The following is an 18,194-nucleotide window of genomic DNA, read 5'->3' on the forward strand; positions in this document are numbered from 1 at the left end:
AAAGCAAACACTAATGAATTTAAGCCAAGTTAATAAAATTATAAACTACTTATTACTGTCCAAATTACTGTCCAAATGCTCTTAAAAATAATTATCCTTTCAATTTCTTATTAGTTTATTTGTGCAGATGCTGGAACCAAACTAGCTGAGTCGACAATCCTGAGCAAGCAGATGATCGCCTCTGTACCTGGAGTAAGTACGGACTGAATTAATTGTCTGCATTTTATGTTTTCTCATTTCCTCGTTTAGCAAAGAGGTATTTTTGACCTGTGTCTTGGTTCACTTTGATAGACTATACACTAAAATTGAAAACATATTAGCATCTTTTTAAAAAGAGCACTAGTGAAAAATTAAACTAACACCAGCCCTTGGATACATTTAATTCCAGGAAACATGAATAAAATTGAAGCAGCTAGTTAAGGTGAGAAAAGAATTACCAGACATAAAGAATAGACTTGGCCCTGCTGGGTGGCTCAGTTGGTTGGAGTGTCGTCCCATACAGCAGAAACGTTGCGGGGTTGATTTCTGGTCAGGGCACATACCTAGAGTGTGGGTTTGGTCCCCGGTCGGGGTGCATATGGGAGGCAACTGATCGATCTTTCTCTCCCTCTCCCTTCCTCTCTCTCTCTCAAATCAATAAAAATATATCCTCGGGTCAGGATTAAAAAAAAAAAGAGAGAGAGAGAGAGAATAGATTTGATTAAAGTTCTATTTTTCCAGAATCAATTTTCCTACACTGGCTCCCCGTAAGCAATTTGATTGAACTACTTCCAGAAAGAAATAAGCATTGTAATGCCATGTTTTCCTTTATAATATTTTCTCTGAAAGTTAAACAATTTCCATTGTCAGCTAGTGAACTATTTGGTAAAATATGTTACCAGAATTGCTTAACCATAGCAAGTTTACTACGACAAAATCAGAAACTTTAGAGATGTTGTTCACTGAAAACAATTATTTAAATTTTCAGTAGAAAAAAATTTAATAAAGAAAAGGATCATCTATAATTCCTCTGCCTTATAACGAGAACTGTATTGTTTATAATATTTCCCATATTTTGATCTATTTAGTATCCTAATCAGCTTATTCCCATATTGTCAGAAATTTATATACTTTCTAGTTTCTTTGCTAATACATATATTTGTTATATATGTTATATATAATACAAAGATTACCTTCATCTTTATTTTGAATTATATCATTGGGATTAATTCCTTAAAGAGTAGGAATATATTAATGTTATATATTTTCATATTGTTTTCCAAAAAGATTTTATTAATTTACATTTAGAAGTACACCAATTTTACCCACAACATTAAACATTTTTTTAGAACTACTGTTTATTTTTTTATTTGTAGAAATTTAGAGAGAGGAAAAAATAATCATTCAATAGGTAATTTTACTGCTAACATATTAATGTGTTTTCTTTCTCTTTTTCCATGTATTTGTTTGAACACAGTTGAAACCGTAATATAAGTGCCACTTTGGTTCACACGTCATAAGCATTTTCCCCAAAGTTTAATGGCTGCAGAATATTACCTCATGGGAATGTACCATAGAATAGTGGTTAAAAGTGTAAGGACTAGAGTCACAGCAGAGACTGAGGTCTGCCATTTACTAGCTGTGTGATCAGGAAAGTCAGTTGACCTGTGATTCTTTTTTATTTTTAATATGTTTTTATTGATTTTAGAGAGAGAGGAAGGGGTTTGGGGGAGGGGGAGAGAGAGAAAGAGAAACATCTGTGTGAGAGAGAAACATCTATGTGAGAAAGAAGCATCTTTCAGTTGCCTCCCCTATGCCCCCTGACCAGGAACTGAACTGGTGACCCTTCGCTGGTGCATGGGACAGCGCTCAGCCAACTGGGCCACACAGGCAGGAGCAACCTGTGATTCTTTGATTTGTATTATCTGTAGAATGGGATGTGACAGGCCCAATGTCTAGGTTGAAGATTGAATAAAAAAATGCATGAAAAACATATCAGCGTGGTGCCAGGCATGTAGTAAGTACCGAGTAAACAATAACTACTAAAATAATATTAATAAGCGTTAATTCTTTTTGGATATTTTAGTTATTTTCAATACTCTGCAGTTGTAACATCAGTTGTAATATGTGATAAACATCTTTGTGCTTAAACCTTTGTCTGTATTGTAGACTGTATTTTTATAATCAATTTCTGGGAGTAGGATTACTAGACACTGCTTTTTTAAGAGTTCTTAATAGTAATTAGGGTAATGCTATGAGATAAAATGCCAGTGCTCAGCGACTTAGCACACGGAAAGTTTATCGTTTGCTCCTGTGAAGCTAAAATGGGTACCTTGATTAGTAGAGGGAGGAGGGCTTCCATATGGACACTTAGGGATCAAGTTCCTTCTGTGCTGTGCAGTCCTCTATAATCAGCTGATGGTGGGAAAAGAGAAGAGAACATGGTGCGTGGAAGGTTTTCATGCGCCAAGTCTAAACGGGTTGTGTATTTTTTCTACTTAGATCCCCCTGGCTAGGACTCAGCCACATGGCCTCACCTAACTGCAAGGGAGGGTGGGAAATGGGGTCTAGTCTCATGCCAGGGAAGCAGTGCTCCTGTGAGTAGCTAGCCGGTCTCTGCTGCACACTCACTGGTTTAGCTACTGTTCAGTTCTTTAAGACTCAGTATTTGCTGCTTATGTGATAGCTTAAAAATATTATCCTTAATACAGCAAAGGTTTATTGAAATCGACAAGTAAGACAAACATTCCAATAACAACAGAAAAACAAAAACAGATGTAGGAACCAAATATAGAACCCTTTCCAATGACCAATAAGCCATTCAAAATATACCTTTTACCCTCACTAGCCATCAGTGGATTGTAAATTAATATAAAATACAAAAACATTAAAAATAAAAATTAAAGTCAGCTAGCAAATCAGCGGGTTTTTCTTAATGAATGAACTCATTCATGATGAAGTGAAACAAGCATTCGTATAATCTCCCAGTAGTAGTGGAAAATGAAGCACCGTGTACTTCTGCGCATATGTTCCAGGAAATAACTAGTGTGCACATAAGGAATTTACACAAGTATGTTTATTAAAGCAGCATTTGAAATAGCAAATATATGGAAATAAAATTAATGTCCAATGTTAGGATTTTGTTTAAGTAAAATAAGGTGTATCTATAAGATGCATTATTATGTGACTACCAAGTCAAGTTTTCAAAGAATATTTAATTAACTGGAAAATGTATATGATGCATTTAATATAAAAACAGGTTAGAAAAAAATCTCAGTCTTATAAAAATTATGTATGTGTGTGTTATATACATTCAAAAGAACTTGGAAGGAAGTATTAACAGTGCCTGTCTCACAGGCGAAGGACAGGAACTAGGGTTATGGTGATTTTTATTTTTATTTTTACTAATTCGTATTTTCCAAGTTTTCTTCATTGCACATGTTGCTTTTATTATTTAAGCAATGTAACTTTAAAATCAGACATAAGTTTTGAGGAGGAATTGGATATGATTCATTTCAATTCATGTTTTTGGGTTAGAGTATGTTTTCAATGCCTTTATCAGTAGCTTTCCTATTGGAATAACTAAAGGCCTTCTGAAACAAGTGGAGCATGACTCTTTAGAGTCTTTATGGTTGTTGTTTTTTAAAAATATATCTTTATTGATTTCAGAGAGAGGAAGGGAGAGGGAGAGAGAGAGAAACATCAGTGATGAGAGAGTCATTGATCGGCTGCCTCCTGCATGCCCCCGACTGGGGATCGAGCCTGCAACCCAGGCATGTACCCTGACTGGGAATTGAACTGCGATCTCCTGGATCCCAGGTCGATGCTCAGCCGCTGAACCATGCCCAGCCCAGCTCTTTATGTTTTTTAATAACATGCCTAAGGTTATACTTATGTTTTGCAGAGTAAAAAAGGGGGAACTGGAAATGATATACTTTGTTTTATAAGGGTATATGGCTCACTAAGGTTTTCATTATTATAAAGTATATTTTAAGACTTTTATTAGATGTAGTTGCTGGTCTCTAGAGCAAACATAACTGAGTAATAGTAAATTCTTTGCTCTCACTTTTTTTGCAATTTAAACTTAAAAGACAAATATTAAATAATATTCCTGGTAATTATTTTCTGTGATATTTGCCTACTTGAAACGGTACAAAATATTGCCAGCAAAAGAAACAAATCCCTTTCAAGAAGTGCAAGAGCAGAGTATGTGCTCCTATTTGTATGACATGTGAAAGGTCAGAGAAAATGGAATAAATTGGGTGGAAATCCTTTCTTGCATTAAAGGATTAATATTCCAAAAGCAGGGGCACAACACACTTTTATAATTCCTTCACTTGATTTAAATTAGAAGGAAACCTTAGTATGTATGAAATGCTTGGCAAACGCTCTGACAGAACTGCCAGTGACCTCATTCTACTGTTTGTTACCCTGTCAGGGGACCTGACAGGCGTGACGTCCTAGAAGAGAGAGAAGGTGATATAGTTCAGGACTGTGCAGATATACATGAATATGGGAAAATAATTTCTGACTGGGTGAGCGTGTTAAGCATCTAATGTTCCAGATTTTCCTAAAGAAAGCTAAGGAAGGCCTTCGCATAGTATTCAGACGGCTTCCAAGACGTCCTGCTTTTGACCCACATTAAACCCCCACTGATGGGTGGGTTCCCTCCTACAGCTTTGATGAGCAGTCTGCCCACTTTCCTTTCCTCTGCTTATAACCCACATTCACTGCAGGGCCCCGAGAGAGCAGGCTCGTGCCACTGCAGGGCCCCGAGAGAGCAGGCTCGTGCCACTGCAGGGCCCCGAGAGAGCAGGCTTGTGCCACTTTGTAACTTGAAGCACAAGTATCCTTTCTTTTTTTTCCCTTAAATCCTCACAAACATGCTACTAGTGCCTGGGGAAGATAACCGTTTTGTTTATTTACTTACCTCTAGGAAGAACACAACAGTAATTACATTTATCTACTTTGTAGTGTACCTGCCATATATGAGTTAAGTTGTAAGTGGCTTGACTTGAATATAAAAATTCTTGACTCTTCCAGCAAACACAATATTTGCTTATATACTTTTGTTTTTAATAGAGAAAGCCAGGATTCTGGTGGCGGAATTTGGTGTCACGTATTTGATGTGTATCTAAGACTCCCTAGAGTGATAAAGTGTTGCTGTAGTTTTAGTGTGACTCATATCACAAAGACTGCTACTAGTGGCTTTACATAGGCTAAATCTTTGTATACCAACCACTTGAAAAACAAACAGAAACCAGTTAGAAACCAGAAGAAAAAAGCATGCCCACCTTGTCTCCCGTAGGTCATTTCTTTGCTCTCCACCACAAACCTTTTATCAATTTTTGTCCCAACGCCGGGCAGACAATCACAGACTGTGCTGAGAGTAATAGAGTGAGTCAGAAATCCAGAAAATGAAACAACTCATTAGCAAACAGCGTGAAACAGAGCGAGACAGTCGCGGCAGTCAGGGCAGAGAGGAAGGCCGTGACTCAGAGCGCACCCCGGCGGTGTCCTTGTGTTTCAGTGCGGGACCGCGGCCATGGAGTGCGTGCGGCAGTCCATCAGCGAGGTGCTGGATTTCATGGCAGACATGCACACGCTAACCAAGCTCAAGGTAAGAGCGCTTCCACTGCCCATCTCTTAGGTTAACAAAGCAGAGACAGTTGGAGAGACTTAAGCAGACCAAATGGGACTTCACTGTTACCTGGATGAGCCCACGTCTGGGGAGCCTGAAGAACGGAGTCCCACCTCTGCAAAGAGGGAAAGGTGAAAGGAAAGGATATTTACATGGCATTGGCTATGTGCACTTTTGCCACTTTTTCAGTTCTCACAATGCCCCTATTAAGGTGTTATCCCCATTTTACAAATGTTGAAACCGAGGCCCGAGGTGGTACAGTAATTTGCCCAAGGTCACACTACTAAGTGGTGGAGTCAGGGTTGACCTAAGACTATAGTGACTCCCAAACCATTAGCTTTGCACTAGGCCACAAAGCCTCATTTAACTCCCTAAGCCTCAGTTTCCTAATTTGCAAAACAAATCCAATGATACCTGCCTTTGCTGACTGTTACAAGGTTTGATGTTAAATAATGCGTATGAAGAGATTTTGTAAGCTATAACACATTATGCGAATGTAAGCAGTTTATGGTTTTTATCTGCATTGAACCTATCTTCTTCAAGAAAATAATTAAAGACAAGGGGTAGAACAAACTTTAATTTGCAAGTGGGCAAAATCCCAGTGAATTTGTTGAGTTTATTGATGGTTTTGCAGGGTGGAACGAATTGCTGATGCAAGTCAAGTTCCCTGCCATGAGTGGACTAAAAGATTGATAGTTTGAGAGATTTGAGGTAGGCCCTAGACACAGGGCAGAAGGGAATCTAAACATGGCCCAACAAGCAGCCAGATTGCAATCTGGCATCAAATGATTCTTTTTTGTTAAACAGGATCTAGTCATGCCAGAAGTCCATCAGCTAAAAATATGGTCCCTTCCTCACCCAACACAGTGGCCAGACTGCTCAGATGATCTAAGTGTTTCTTGGGACAGCAATAGATTTGCACATTCCAGTGGAAAGTAGAATCAAAATTTAAAGGGATGATTCCTCACACTGTCCAAATGCAGTCATTCCAAGGAAGCTCCCCTCGCTTTTGATTGCCCACTGGTCACTAATTGCCGAATCTGGTTGCCTACACTTAAATGACTTTGATCTACAAAGAAGAGGGAACAATTGTTACCTAAACATTTTTAGCTTGTTTCATATAGCCACTTTCAAAATACAGAGAAGAAGAATAATAAGAATCCATGATGATCGAAAGGTTGGAGACTACAGACATACTCCACTTCTCCGATTTTCCATAGTATTGGCAAACAGATGAGAAAGGGCAAGTGGCAAGTGGCTTATCTAAGGCCATGCAACTAATTAAGACAGAATGGGTCTCAAACCTAGGTCTCAACTCACAGTTTCATCTTCTTTCCATTCACTAAGCCACACTGAGCAAAGACATGTTTTCTAAATTAATTCAACAAATATGTATTGAGCATCTATAATGTTCTAAGCATTTAGGATGCAATGATGAAAAAAACAAACACAGTAGCTGCCCTCATGTAATTTATAGTCTGGTAGTGGAGGCCAACTTTAATGAAAATTTTATACAAACTGAAGTAAAATTGTGACTTTCACAATTGCTATGAAGAAGGGGTAGTCAGCAGCATGAGAGCTTCTAATAGGATGATATGACTTAGCCAGAAAGGAAGTCAAGTAAAGCTCCCTGGAGGAGGAGACACTTCAGCTAAAATCCAAACAATGAATAGCGAGCGATTAATTGGGTGAAGAGAGACAGGAATAGTATTTCAGGCAGCAGGAACAGCATGAGTGCAGGGCAGTAACAGGAGGGAACCGCTGTAGCGGCAGCCCAAGGATGAGGGAGTAAGATGCACAGCTCTGCAGTAGCGAGGTCATTCCAGGCTTTTTAGCTTGGGCAGAAGAATTTTTTTTTCCTTTATCCTAAGAGCAGTGGGAAGCAATTTACTTTTCAGTGGGTTGTATGCTTGGGAGTGGCGATAGAAGGTGTGGAAATGACAACCTGCTCATTTTAAGGAGTGGCCTGGAATGTCTCCAGGTACTCTGCCAAAGTCACAAAACACCATTTGGTTTTGTAGAACCACATGAAGACATGTTCCCAGCCTCTGCATGAAGATACCTTTGGTGGACATCTCAAAGTCGGGCTGGCTCAGATCGCAGCCATGGAAATCTCCCGGGGCAACCACAGAGATAACAAAGCTGTGATTCGCTACCTGCCTTGGCTCTATCACCCCCCTTCTGCGATGCAACAGGGGTAAGACCCTTATTATTCCAGCCATGAGGGTAGATAAGGCAGGAAGCACTCTGAGCTCCCTGGGGCTCAGTGAGAAAAAGTATATTCACTGAAGGTTTATGGGAGTGGAGTAGGATTGGCTGGGAAGATGGGAACTGAGACCCATCCCTGTACTTACTGGCTGACCTGGTAGCATTTTTGAGCTTGAGCGCCTCATGACATGCTGCCAGTAATAGAAACTTGCCCTCACACGAAAACCTCAGTCATCCTGAGGGATGGTGAAAACTTGGAGCTTTACCACTTTAGCTCTTAATTTCAACTCATTAAATAAATCCATAGGTATTTATTGAGCACTTACATAGCTTCTGTCTTCAATGGGCTTGGGTTGTAGCTGGAATGAAATGTATAGCGGAGATGAGATAGAGTGCAGGGAGGAGGGAGCCCCTGGTCCTGCCTCTGAGGAAGGCTAGGAAAGGAGGTCCCATGGGTGGTTTATTTGGGGACTCAGAGCAGGCTCAAGCCTGCCGTTTTGCGTGGCTGACTTCCTGGCTGGAGGAAAGGTTTGGAGTGGGGGTGAGGAGGGCAGGAGGAGAAAATGATTGGAGGGCAGGAAAACGGGTGGCTGTGTGTTATACCTTCTCCTTTATTCCCTCCCCTGTAGTGATGTCAGACTTTCTAAGGAGAGAAAAATAGAGGGTTTAGAAAGAGAAACTAGTCAGAAAGGCAGTAGGTTCATGGGAGAATGGAATTTAATCCTGTGTCACCAAAGGCTGCCCTTTGCTCAAGAGGCTTAGATCCAGGATTAGAGCGGGACACAAACAAACAAACAAAAACACAACCCACATACAGCGTTTTGTTGGCACTCTGACACCTTGGTGTTTTATTTTATGTAACTGCCTGCAAGACTACACTTTTAATCCACCTATAAGGATTTGTTGAGCACCCGAACGAAACAAAGAACATAAAACACCTTAACACTTCCTTCTTCTCTAACAGACCTAAAGAATTCATCGAGTGTGTCTCCCACATCCGTCTGTTGTCCTGGCTCCTCCTGGGGTCCCTCACTCACAACGCAGTGTGTCCAAATGCCCCCTCCCCCTGCCTGCCCATACCGCTGGATGCGGGGTCTCATATTGCAGACCATCTTATTGTTATTCTCATTGGATTTCCAGAGCAATCAAAGGTAAGTGATTTCTGCAAGATTAAGACCATGTGCATTGAAATTGCTAATGGAAACCCTTATCAGCCAATTACGTTTCTTCTGAGAAGAAAATGCATCTTATCACAGGCCTCCTGTGGATATTAGGAAAGCAAAACTTTGTGCTAATGCCTTATTTAAAGTTGTTTAAATTCCCAGACTATCTTTTCTTCCCCCTAAATTGTTTTTCAGTTTACTTTTATGAAGATAAATTATGGAGGCAAGCAAGAGTTAGCTTCCTAGGCATTTCTGTCTCAAAATAATGAACAGGACTAAGAGGCTAGGAATATAATAAAAACTCTGTGAGCAGTTTTTAGGACCAGATGTGAAGTGGAGGAAAATTTATGCTCTACCTAATTCTTCATGCACTATCTTTTCAACTCAAATCTCTAGGGATATATGAATATACAAAGTAAAAATAAGGCGGCCAGTTGGGGACTCACTTAAGTACACATCAGAATCACCTGTGCAGAGGAACTTTGTAAATTGTAGAGACAGATGATGTGCTCCAGGGGATAAAGTAAACCCAAGGCAGGCATCGATCATGAGCCTCTATAAGCAAACTAGACACATTGGTACTAATTAGCTCTGAAGAGCCAAGGCCCCTTCGGAGAGCTTAGGCAAATTCTGGGAGACCATGGTGGCGTGGGCCAGGATAAGCGCACTCTGTGATAAAGCAGAGCAGCCATCTCAATGACCCACATGATGTTTGCAGGAGACGTCAGGCAGTCAGCTTCTAATATTTCAGCGCAGATCTGTGTTTACTTCTTAACGACGGTGCTTTGTAATTTTGTGACCTTGAGAAAGTTACTTCACCTCTCTGAGCTCTGGTTTTTCTCTGTAAAGCAGATGAGGGGATGGTTTGAGAATTACGGAGCTGATCTATGAGAAACATCTAGCACAGTGCCTGGGGATTGTAGGTGCTCATTCAACCAGCGCTTCCCACCAGTGGGAATACTGTCTCTGCTGCCGCCGCTGCTATTCCTGCTCCTAATAGTATGACTGTCAAGTACGGGGCAGTGTGTTCATAGATCCCGCCTCATTTATTCCTCACTGCACCTCTTTGAGGAGGGTACTGTTATCCCATGTTGCAGATGAGGAAACACCCTAAAATGGTAGAAGGATTACTCTTCCTAATCTAGCTTAGGGATGGGAACGTCAGTTTTGTTAAAGGGCAAAGGGGGGACGGGTGTAGATTTATTCTACAAACTAAGGTGTCTTCTCTCTGAAAAGATGCTTTGTTCTCTGAGCACATTCCCACTGACCAAGCAGAGAGCAGTTTGTTTCAAGGTGATGGATCATGGGTTTGTAACCTGGAGCTCACTCCTTCAGCCTCTCATCCTTGAATTGGCTGTGCTCTGGCTGTGCGCCTTGGAAGGCCAAAGCCATGCGGGGAGGGCTCCGTGGAGCAGCCCGCCCACTAGGAGGTAACGGCTCTTCCTCTGGTTCCTCCTCAGACCTCCGTGCTGCACATGTGTTCCCTCTTCCACGCGTTTATCTTTGCTCAGCTCTGGACCGTATATTGTGAACAAAGTGCCGTAGCTACAAATGTCCAAAATCAGAATGAATTCAGCTTCACAGCCATCCTGACAGCACTAGAGTTTTGGAGTAGGGTGACACCCAGCATCCTTCAGCTGATGGCTCACAACAAAGTGGTGAGTTCACGAATAAGTTTCCCATTGGTTAGAATCTCAAAGTGTGTAAACTACTGACAGCCTTCACACTGCCTGTCTTAAAGATCTCAGCTGTAATATTATAGAAATGGATTGATGAACTTTTACATTGTGAACTGGATGTTTTACTCGCATAAGAATTTTGATGAAACACAAAGCAAACAGGTCAGTTGAGTAAAATCAATTTTTGTTTTTTTGCCTAGTGCCAAAGAAAATGTGTATGAAACTCCTACCTTTAAGAGCTATTGTGGTGCTATACATTCAGAGAATTAGGAGGGGGATTCATATTATTTTTGGAAAAAACCCTAGCCAGTTACGTCACCTTTTTGTGGCATTTTAAGAGCAGACCGACCATACGTGCTCATTCCACTCAGGGCTCAAAACTGGAAAAGAGCCTTACCTTTTCGAGTTATCCATGAAGACCTAAGCCCCCAGTCTTCAAATCCTGTTCTATTTTAATGTCGGCTCACCGAGTGAGGGCTGCTCCAGACTTATTGGAAAATATCTGGGATATGGTTAGCATGAGCCCACTTCATTGAACATACTTGGATTAGTCCTCATGGGGTCAAGGTTGGAGGGTGTATGGAAGGAATTTACAAGGGAGTCCTTTAGTTTGGTTCACTGCTTTGGAAGAGGATTCTGAGCTGGCAAAGCAGCAGCCAGTGTCTTGGGTATGAGTCGAATTCATGTCTGCGAGGGGCATGGGACTGAAGAACACTATGACGTTGCTCCCAACATGCTCAGAAACCTGGCACTGCACCACCCACAAAAGGCATTCCAGAAACAATTTTTGATTGAAAATTAATCTAAGAAATATTTTCTTTCAGTTCTAATTGGAAAGGGGATTTTATATTTCCTTTAGTGAAGCACTTTCTTTTGTTTAGTGAAGCAGATGTTATAAGGCAATTCTGTATGGGGAGAGATGTTTTAGTTCAATTTAAAGGACACTTATGTGAAAATTTTAGGGTGCACACAGACAGCTCTGACTGCTGTGGAGATAATTACATCTATTGGATCAGAGAGTCTGCACTGAAGAAGAACTTGGAGATGAGACACATTCCTTTTTTGATGTCATTAATACATCTCCTTCAAAGCTCTTTTGATATTCAGATGTTACAAATGAATTTTGTAATGATGTTATAAATGAATATGAATTAATTTTCTTCCAACCAAGTAAGCCAATCTGGTAAAATGCCCCTGGAGTGTTTAAAGTCTAGCCTTAGGAATTTTCGACAACATTATAATTAGCAAGGATATCATTGCTACTGTACTTTTGAACTGTCCTAAGCATGACTACCTTTTCCATAGAGAACAAAGACCCAAAGACAGATATGCGATAAATGAAACAGCCCCTCCCGGTAATGGAACTGGAGAAAGGATGGAGATGTAGACTAGTACCGAAGCCCAGAGTTCTGCGGTTGGAAATGGGCAGGCAAAAGCCATTGATCCTCTGGTGTGAATCACAGTGCAGTGCAGATTAGCGAGATCAATACCCCACTTCCCTTGGCAGCCCCGAGATAAATGAGGAAGGCACGACAGTTGGAAAACCTCTGGAGCTTTTAATTCAGTTTCTGGTTGAAGCTTTGGAGATGAATGTACACCACTCCTGTGCTCCCCGTGGCCGTCGTGCGGACAGGCATCACGGGCACAGTGTGTGGCCCCATGGCCGTTGTGCAGATAGGCCTCATGGGCAGTGTGTGGGCCCCGTGGCCATCGTGCAGACAGGCCTCATGGGCACAGTGTGTGTGGCCCCGTGGCCACCGTGGCCATCATGCAGACAAGCCTCACGGGCACAGTGTGTGTGGCCCCGTGGCCATCATGCAGACAGGCCTCATGGGCACAGTGTGTGGCCCTGTGGCCGTCGTGCAGACAGGCCTCATGGGCACAGTGTGTGGCCCCGTGGCCACCGTGGCCATCATGCAGACAGGCCTCACGGGCACAGTGTGTGGCCCCGTGGCCGTTGTGCAGACAGGGCTCACAGGCACAGTGTGTGGCCCCGTGGCCGTCATACAGACAGGCCTCACAGGCACGTGTGTGGCCCCATGGCCACCATGGCCATCATGCAGACAGGCCTCACGGGCACAATGTGTGGCCCCGTGGCTGTCGTGCAGACAGGCCTCACAGGCACAGCGTGTGCATTCTCTGTGGCTGCAGCTATTTGCAGGGTTTCTATATTATTGGAAGTGGACTTGATTTTCATGTGTTTTGTTTCAGATGGTAGAAATGGTGTGTCTCCATGTGATTAGTTTAATGGAGGCATTGCAAGAATGCAATTCAACAATTTTTGTCAAGGTAGGAAAATCTTATGATTTTTATAGTTCTTTTATTGCTGCTAAATACAAACGTGGATTTATTTGAATGTATCTTCTGAGGAGGGAAATAAGAGAGATTTAATTTTAACACTCAGAGTTGGGGCTGGAGGATTCAGGCTCATTCCAACCCTTCACTAAATGGTTATCATGTTATTTTTTCCTTTTGCTCCACCACTGTGACCAGCTCTAAGTGGGTTAAATATGTTGGACTGTGATTGCATGCAACACAGACAATTAAAACGTTACTGTTTTACCGATCTGAAAATGACTCTATCATAATATAAATTGGTTGAAGGTGCCTCGCCTCCCCTGCCGCCAAGGAATCCAGAAAACCAAAGAAAATAGTCTGTGATTGTTTGACCTGTTAGCTGGTACTTTTCTCTAAGATAAATTAATTTAGTTTCCAGTACTACTATTCTACACCATTGGACAGTGTGTGAAAATAGCTATCCAGTGACATTAGAAACATTCGTGACACAGAAAGGAAAAGAGTAAAGAACTTGGCTCCGTACCCACTTTGTCTTTTTATTTCCCCCTTTCCTTTCTTCCCATCATCCCGCCTCTTTGTCTCGCTGAGTCTGTCTTTCCTCTTCTTTAGGACTCCCTTCTTCACCCCAACTTCTGTATTCCATTATCTTGACCACCCTCACTCCCCCCAACCCCCCATAGTGCACCGCTTTGGAACGTTATAACTTGCTCTTTCGCTCCTTGGTGGCCTCTGTTCTTTAATAAAGGACACTTGTCAAGTTAACTCACATAATGTTGAAGAAAAGCAGCCCATTTTCAGGGAAAAACTTGACTGTTATCAGAACACTGTAACGTAGTTGCTTCGAATGATAGTAGCAAAAGTCAAATCTATGAGAGAAACCATATGACTGACACTTGGGTAATGATCAGACCTGATTTTATTTTTCACAGCTTTATTGGCATGTAGTTTACATACAGTAAATTATACATATTTAAAGTATACAGTTTGATAGGTCTTAACATATATTACACCTGTGAAACCATTACCACCAAGATAATGAACGTATCCATCACCCCCTAAAGTTTTCTCATACTCATTTATAATCCTGCTCTTCCCCACTCCCTGTACCCCACCTTCTCATCCCCAGGCAACTGCTGATCTGTGTTCTGTCAGTATAGGTTAGTTTGCATTTTCTAGACTTTTATATAAATGGGTTCATTTAGTACATATACTTTTTTCTGCCTTCTTTCACTCAGAATAATTATCTTGAGATTAATCCATGTTATTGCATGTATCAGTAGGTCATTTCTTTTTATTTCTGAGTAGCAGTACATTGTGTGAAATACCACATTTTGTTCATTCATTGGTTAATGGATATCGGGACTGTTTCCAGTTTGGAGCTATTACGAATAAAGGTGTTATTCAGGTATACAAGTCTTTATATAGAGACATGCTTTCATGCATGTTAGACAAATAACCAGGCAGAATATCTAGGCCATATGATAGGTGTATAACTTAAAGAAATTGACAAACTGATTTCTAAAGTGGTTGTGCCCTGTTACATTCACATCAGCAGTGTGTGAGCATTCCAGTTCTTCCGCATCTTGGGAAGTATTCCTTCCTTTTCTGTTTTCTAAAAAAGTTTGTGTATATTTGGTATTATTTTTCTCTTAAATACAATTCACCAGTTGAACTTCCTGAAATTTTCTTGGAATTTTCTTACAGAAAGGTTTTAAACTACAGATTCAATTTCTTTAATATATAGGGCTACTTAAGATCTGTTTATCCTTGAATGATCTTTGGTAGTATGTGTCTTTGAAGGACTTTGTCCATGTCTTCAGAGTAGTCAGTTTTATTGGCATGAAGTTGTTCATAACTTTCCCTTATACTTTTAATATCTGTTGGATTAGTAGTTATGTCACTTCTTTAATTCCTGATATTAGTGATTGGTGACTTTTCTATTTTTTTCTGTTCAGTCTAAATAGAGGTTTATCAATTTTCGTGAGCTTTTGATTTAAAAAAACACCACAGTAATCAGCTTTTGATTTTTATTTTCTCTCTTCTTTTTCTGTTTCAGTGATTTACTATGTTCTTTCTTCTGATTACTTTAGATTGAATTTGTTTTGTTTTTTTCTAGTTTCTTAAGGTGGAAGTGGAGCTCAGTGATTTAAGACTTTTTTTCCTAATATAAGTGACTAGTGCTATTAATTTCCCTCTAAGCACTGGTTTAGCTGCATTCCAAAATTTAGTATTTTGCGTTCTTTTCATTCAATTCTAAATACTTTCTAATTTCCCCTTTGTTTCCTTTTTGACCCATTGGTTATTTAGAAGTATATTATTTAGTTTCCAAGTATTTGGGGATTTTCCAGAGATTTTTTTGTTATGGATTTTAATTTCTTTGTGGTTAGACAGCATATTTTTCATAATTCAAGCTATTTTAAATGTATTGAGATTTGTTTTATGACCCAGAATATTGTCTCTCTTGGTAAATACTCTGTGTGCACTAGAAAAGAGCGTGTCTTCTGCTGTTGTCAGGTATAGCTTTCTATGTCAGTTGGTGCAAGCTTACTGATAGTGTTGTTCAAGCCTTCCATGTCCTTTCTTCTGTTTAGTTGTTCCATCAATTTTTGAGAAAGATTGGAATATTGTAATAATTATGGAGTTCATTATCTTTTTAGGTCTACCAATTTTTGCTTCATGTATTATGAAGCTCTATTTTTGGGTGCATAAATGTTTAGGATTATTATATCTTAATAAATTGAGATTTTGAATTGGCTCTTCATCCTCAGTAATATTCTTGATCTGAAAGCTACTTTGATATTAGTAAGATGGTATGTCTGTTTCCATCCTTTTACTTTTAATCTCGCTGTGTCTTTATATTTAAAGTCTATTTCCTATAGGCAGCATATAGTTGAGTGTTGGGGTTTTTAAAAAATCTAATCTGACAATCTCTTTTAATTGGAGTTTTTAAATCATTTTATGTGTTTTGTGATATTGTTGGGCTTAAATCTATCATTTTGTTATTTATTTTCTGTATTTCCCATTTGTTCTTTGTCCCTTATTCTGTCTTTTTCTAACTTCTTTTAGATTGAATTTTTAATGATTAAAATTTGTATATAATTTCCTCCCCCCCCCTCCCCAGTTTTTTAAGATGGAAGCTGAAATCATTAACTGGAGAACCATATATTGGAGAACTCTTCTTTTCAGCCTTGAGTGTTTAGTGCTCTAAATTTCCTAAGTATGGCTTGAGCTGCATTCCTCCAAATTTTGATATGTTCTTATTTCCATTCAGCCCAAAATACTTTCTCATTTCCCTTAGGGTTTCTTTTTTTGATCCATGGGTTATTTAGAAGTGTGTTTTTTAGTTACTGTATTAGTTAGATGTTTTAGTGGTTGATTTAGAGTTTATTATATATATTTTTTAACTTATCACAATCTATATTCAAGTAATATACCACTTCATGTATACTATAAGCATGTACAATAGCATACTCTCATTTCCCACATCCTGGCTTTGCGATATTGTCATATACTTTACTTCTACATGTGTTATACAACAAACCACACATTATTATTGAATATAGTCATCTCTTAAAGAGATTAAAATTTAAAAATATATTTATTTATCGTCCCATATACCAAAAGTTTGCAGGTTCGATTCCGGGTCAGGGCACATACCTAGGTTGCAGGTTCAATCTCCTGTCTGGGCACGTATGGGAGGCTACTGATAGATGTTTCTCTCTTACATCAGTGTTTTTTTCTCTCTCTCCCTGCCTCTCTAAAAAAAAAAAAAATCCTCAGGTGAAGAAAAAAATATGTATATATATTTATATTTGCTATTATTGCCATGTTCCTATTTGCCATTTTCAGTGCTCTTCATTCCTTATATAGAGCTAAGCTTTCATCATCCTTCTGCCCAAATGACTTCCTTTACTGGGTCTTGTGTAGGTCTCCTGGTGAATGCCTCAGTTTTTGTATGTCTGAGTCTTCACTTTGCCTTCATTTTGAGACATTTTTGCTGTGTATTGAATTCTAGGTTTGAATGTCTTTCCTCATACTTTAAAGATGTTGCTTCTCTACCGTCTTCTTTCTTACATTGTTCCTGGTAAGAAATCTGTGTTATTCTTATCTTTTTTCTTTTTATGTCTGTAATATGCCTTTCCTCTCTGGCTCATTTTAAGATTTTTCTCTTCACCATGTTGTTAAACCATTTGATGAGGAAACACTTTGGTGCAGTTTTCTTAATGTTTCTTGTGCTTGAGTTTTTGAGCTTCTTAGATCTGTGAATGTATAGTTTTCATTATATTTGGAAAAGTGTCAGCCGTGTTTCTTTAACTATTTTCTTCTATGCCTCTACTCAACCTTTACCTTCTTGACTATTAAATATAGTTATAATAACTGTTTTAAGTCTCGTCTACTAATTATTATGTGTCATTTTGGGGTCTTTTCTAATTGCTTGACTTTTCTTCTCATTATGGGTCACATTTTCCTGCTTCTTTGCATGCCTACTAATTTTTTATTGAATTCTTGATATTTTGAATGTACGTTTTTGGGTGCTGGATAGTTTTGCATTCTTATAAATATTCTTGAACTATATTCTGCGACATAGTTAAATTACTTAGAATTAGTTTGTTAGCCTTTTGAGACTTACTTTTAAGCTTTGTTGGTGGGATCAGAGCAGCATTTTGTCTAGGGTTAGTATTTCTTCACTACTGAGGTAATATCCTGAGTACTCTACTTGATGTTCTATGATTTATAAGATTTTTCCACTCTAACTAGTGGAAACACAAACTCTTGCTGGCCTTATGTGATCAGTAGGGATTTTTCCCTTCAATATATTTTGGTGTTTTTTCCTTCAGCCTCAGGTAGTTTTATCACATGTATTCACTGGTCAGTATTCAGCTGAAGACTCAAGGGGAACCTTTTACAGGTCTTCAGAGTTCTTCCTCTCTCTCTGTGCAGCTCTCTCCTCTGCAGTACTCTGCCTTACAAACTCTAGTCACATTGGCTTCTCTGGACACCTGGCTCCATTGCCTCAACTCAGAAAGACTGCCAGGCTCTGCCTGGGTTCTTCCTCCCTATGCAACTGCCTGAAAACTCTCTCTAGGCAGTGGGCTAGGCTAATTGTAGGGCTTACCTTGTTTCTTCTCCCTCAGTCACCACTGTCCAGCATTGTTGATGTTCAATGTCTGAAAACCATTGTTTCATATACTCCATCTGGGATTTCAGTTGTTTCAGGCAGAATGA

General features: G+C 39.7%; 1 protein-coding gene across 4 annotated transcripts in view; it reads left to right on the forward strand.

Moving 5' to 3' along the window:
* Positions 1 to 18,194, forward strand: part of UNC79 (unc-79 homolog, NALCN channel complex subunit) — a gene marked incomplete at its 5' end in the record, with an annotated part of 151,041 nt that overhangs the window by 126,980 nt on the left and 5,867 nt on the right. For all 4 annotated transcript variants that reach the window (XM_081144717.1, XM_081144714.1, XM_081144715.1 and 1 more), the window contains 6 exons: positions 115 to 192; positions 5,510 to 5,599; positions 7,642 to 7,817; positions 8,793 to 8,979; positions 10,452 to 10,649; positions 12,882 to 12,959. In XM_081144717.1, the coding sequence (XP_081000843.1) occupies positions 115 to 192; positions 5,510 to 5,599; positions 7,642 to 7,817; positions 8,793 to 8,979; positions 10,452 to 10,649; positions 12,882 to 12,959 (807 nt within the window). The remainder of the gene's footprint in view (positions 1 to 114; positions 193 to 5,509; positions 5,600 to 7,641; positions 7,818 to 8,792; positions 8,980 to 10,451; positions 10,650 to 12,881; positions 12,960 to 18,194) is intronic.

This window comes from Miniopterus schreibersii, assembly GCF_964146895.1.
Source record: "Miniopterus schreibersii genome assembly, chromosome: 1".
Lineage (NCBI taxonomy): Eukaryota > Metazoa > Chordata > Mammalia > Chiroptera > Miniopteridae > Miniopterus > Miniopterus schreibersii.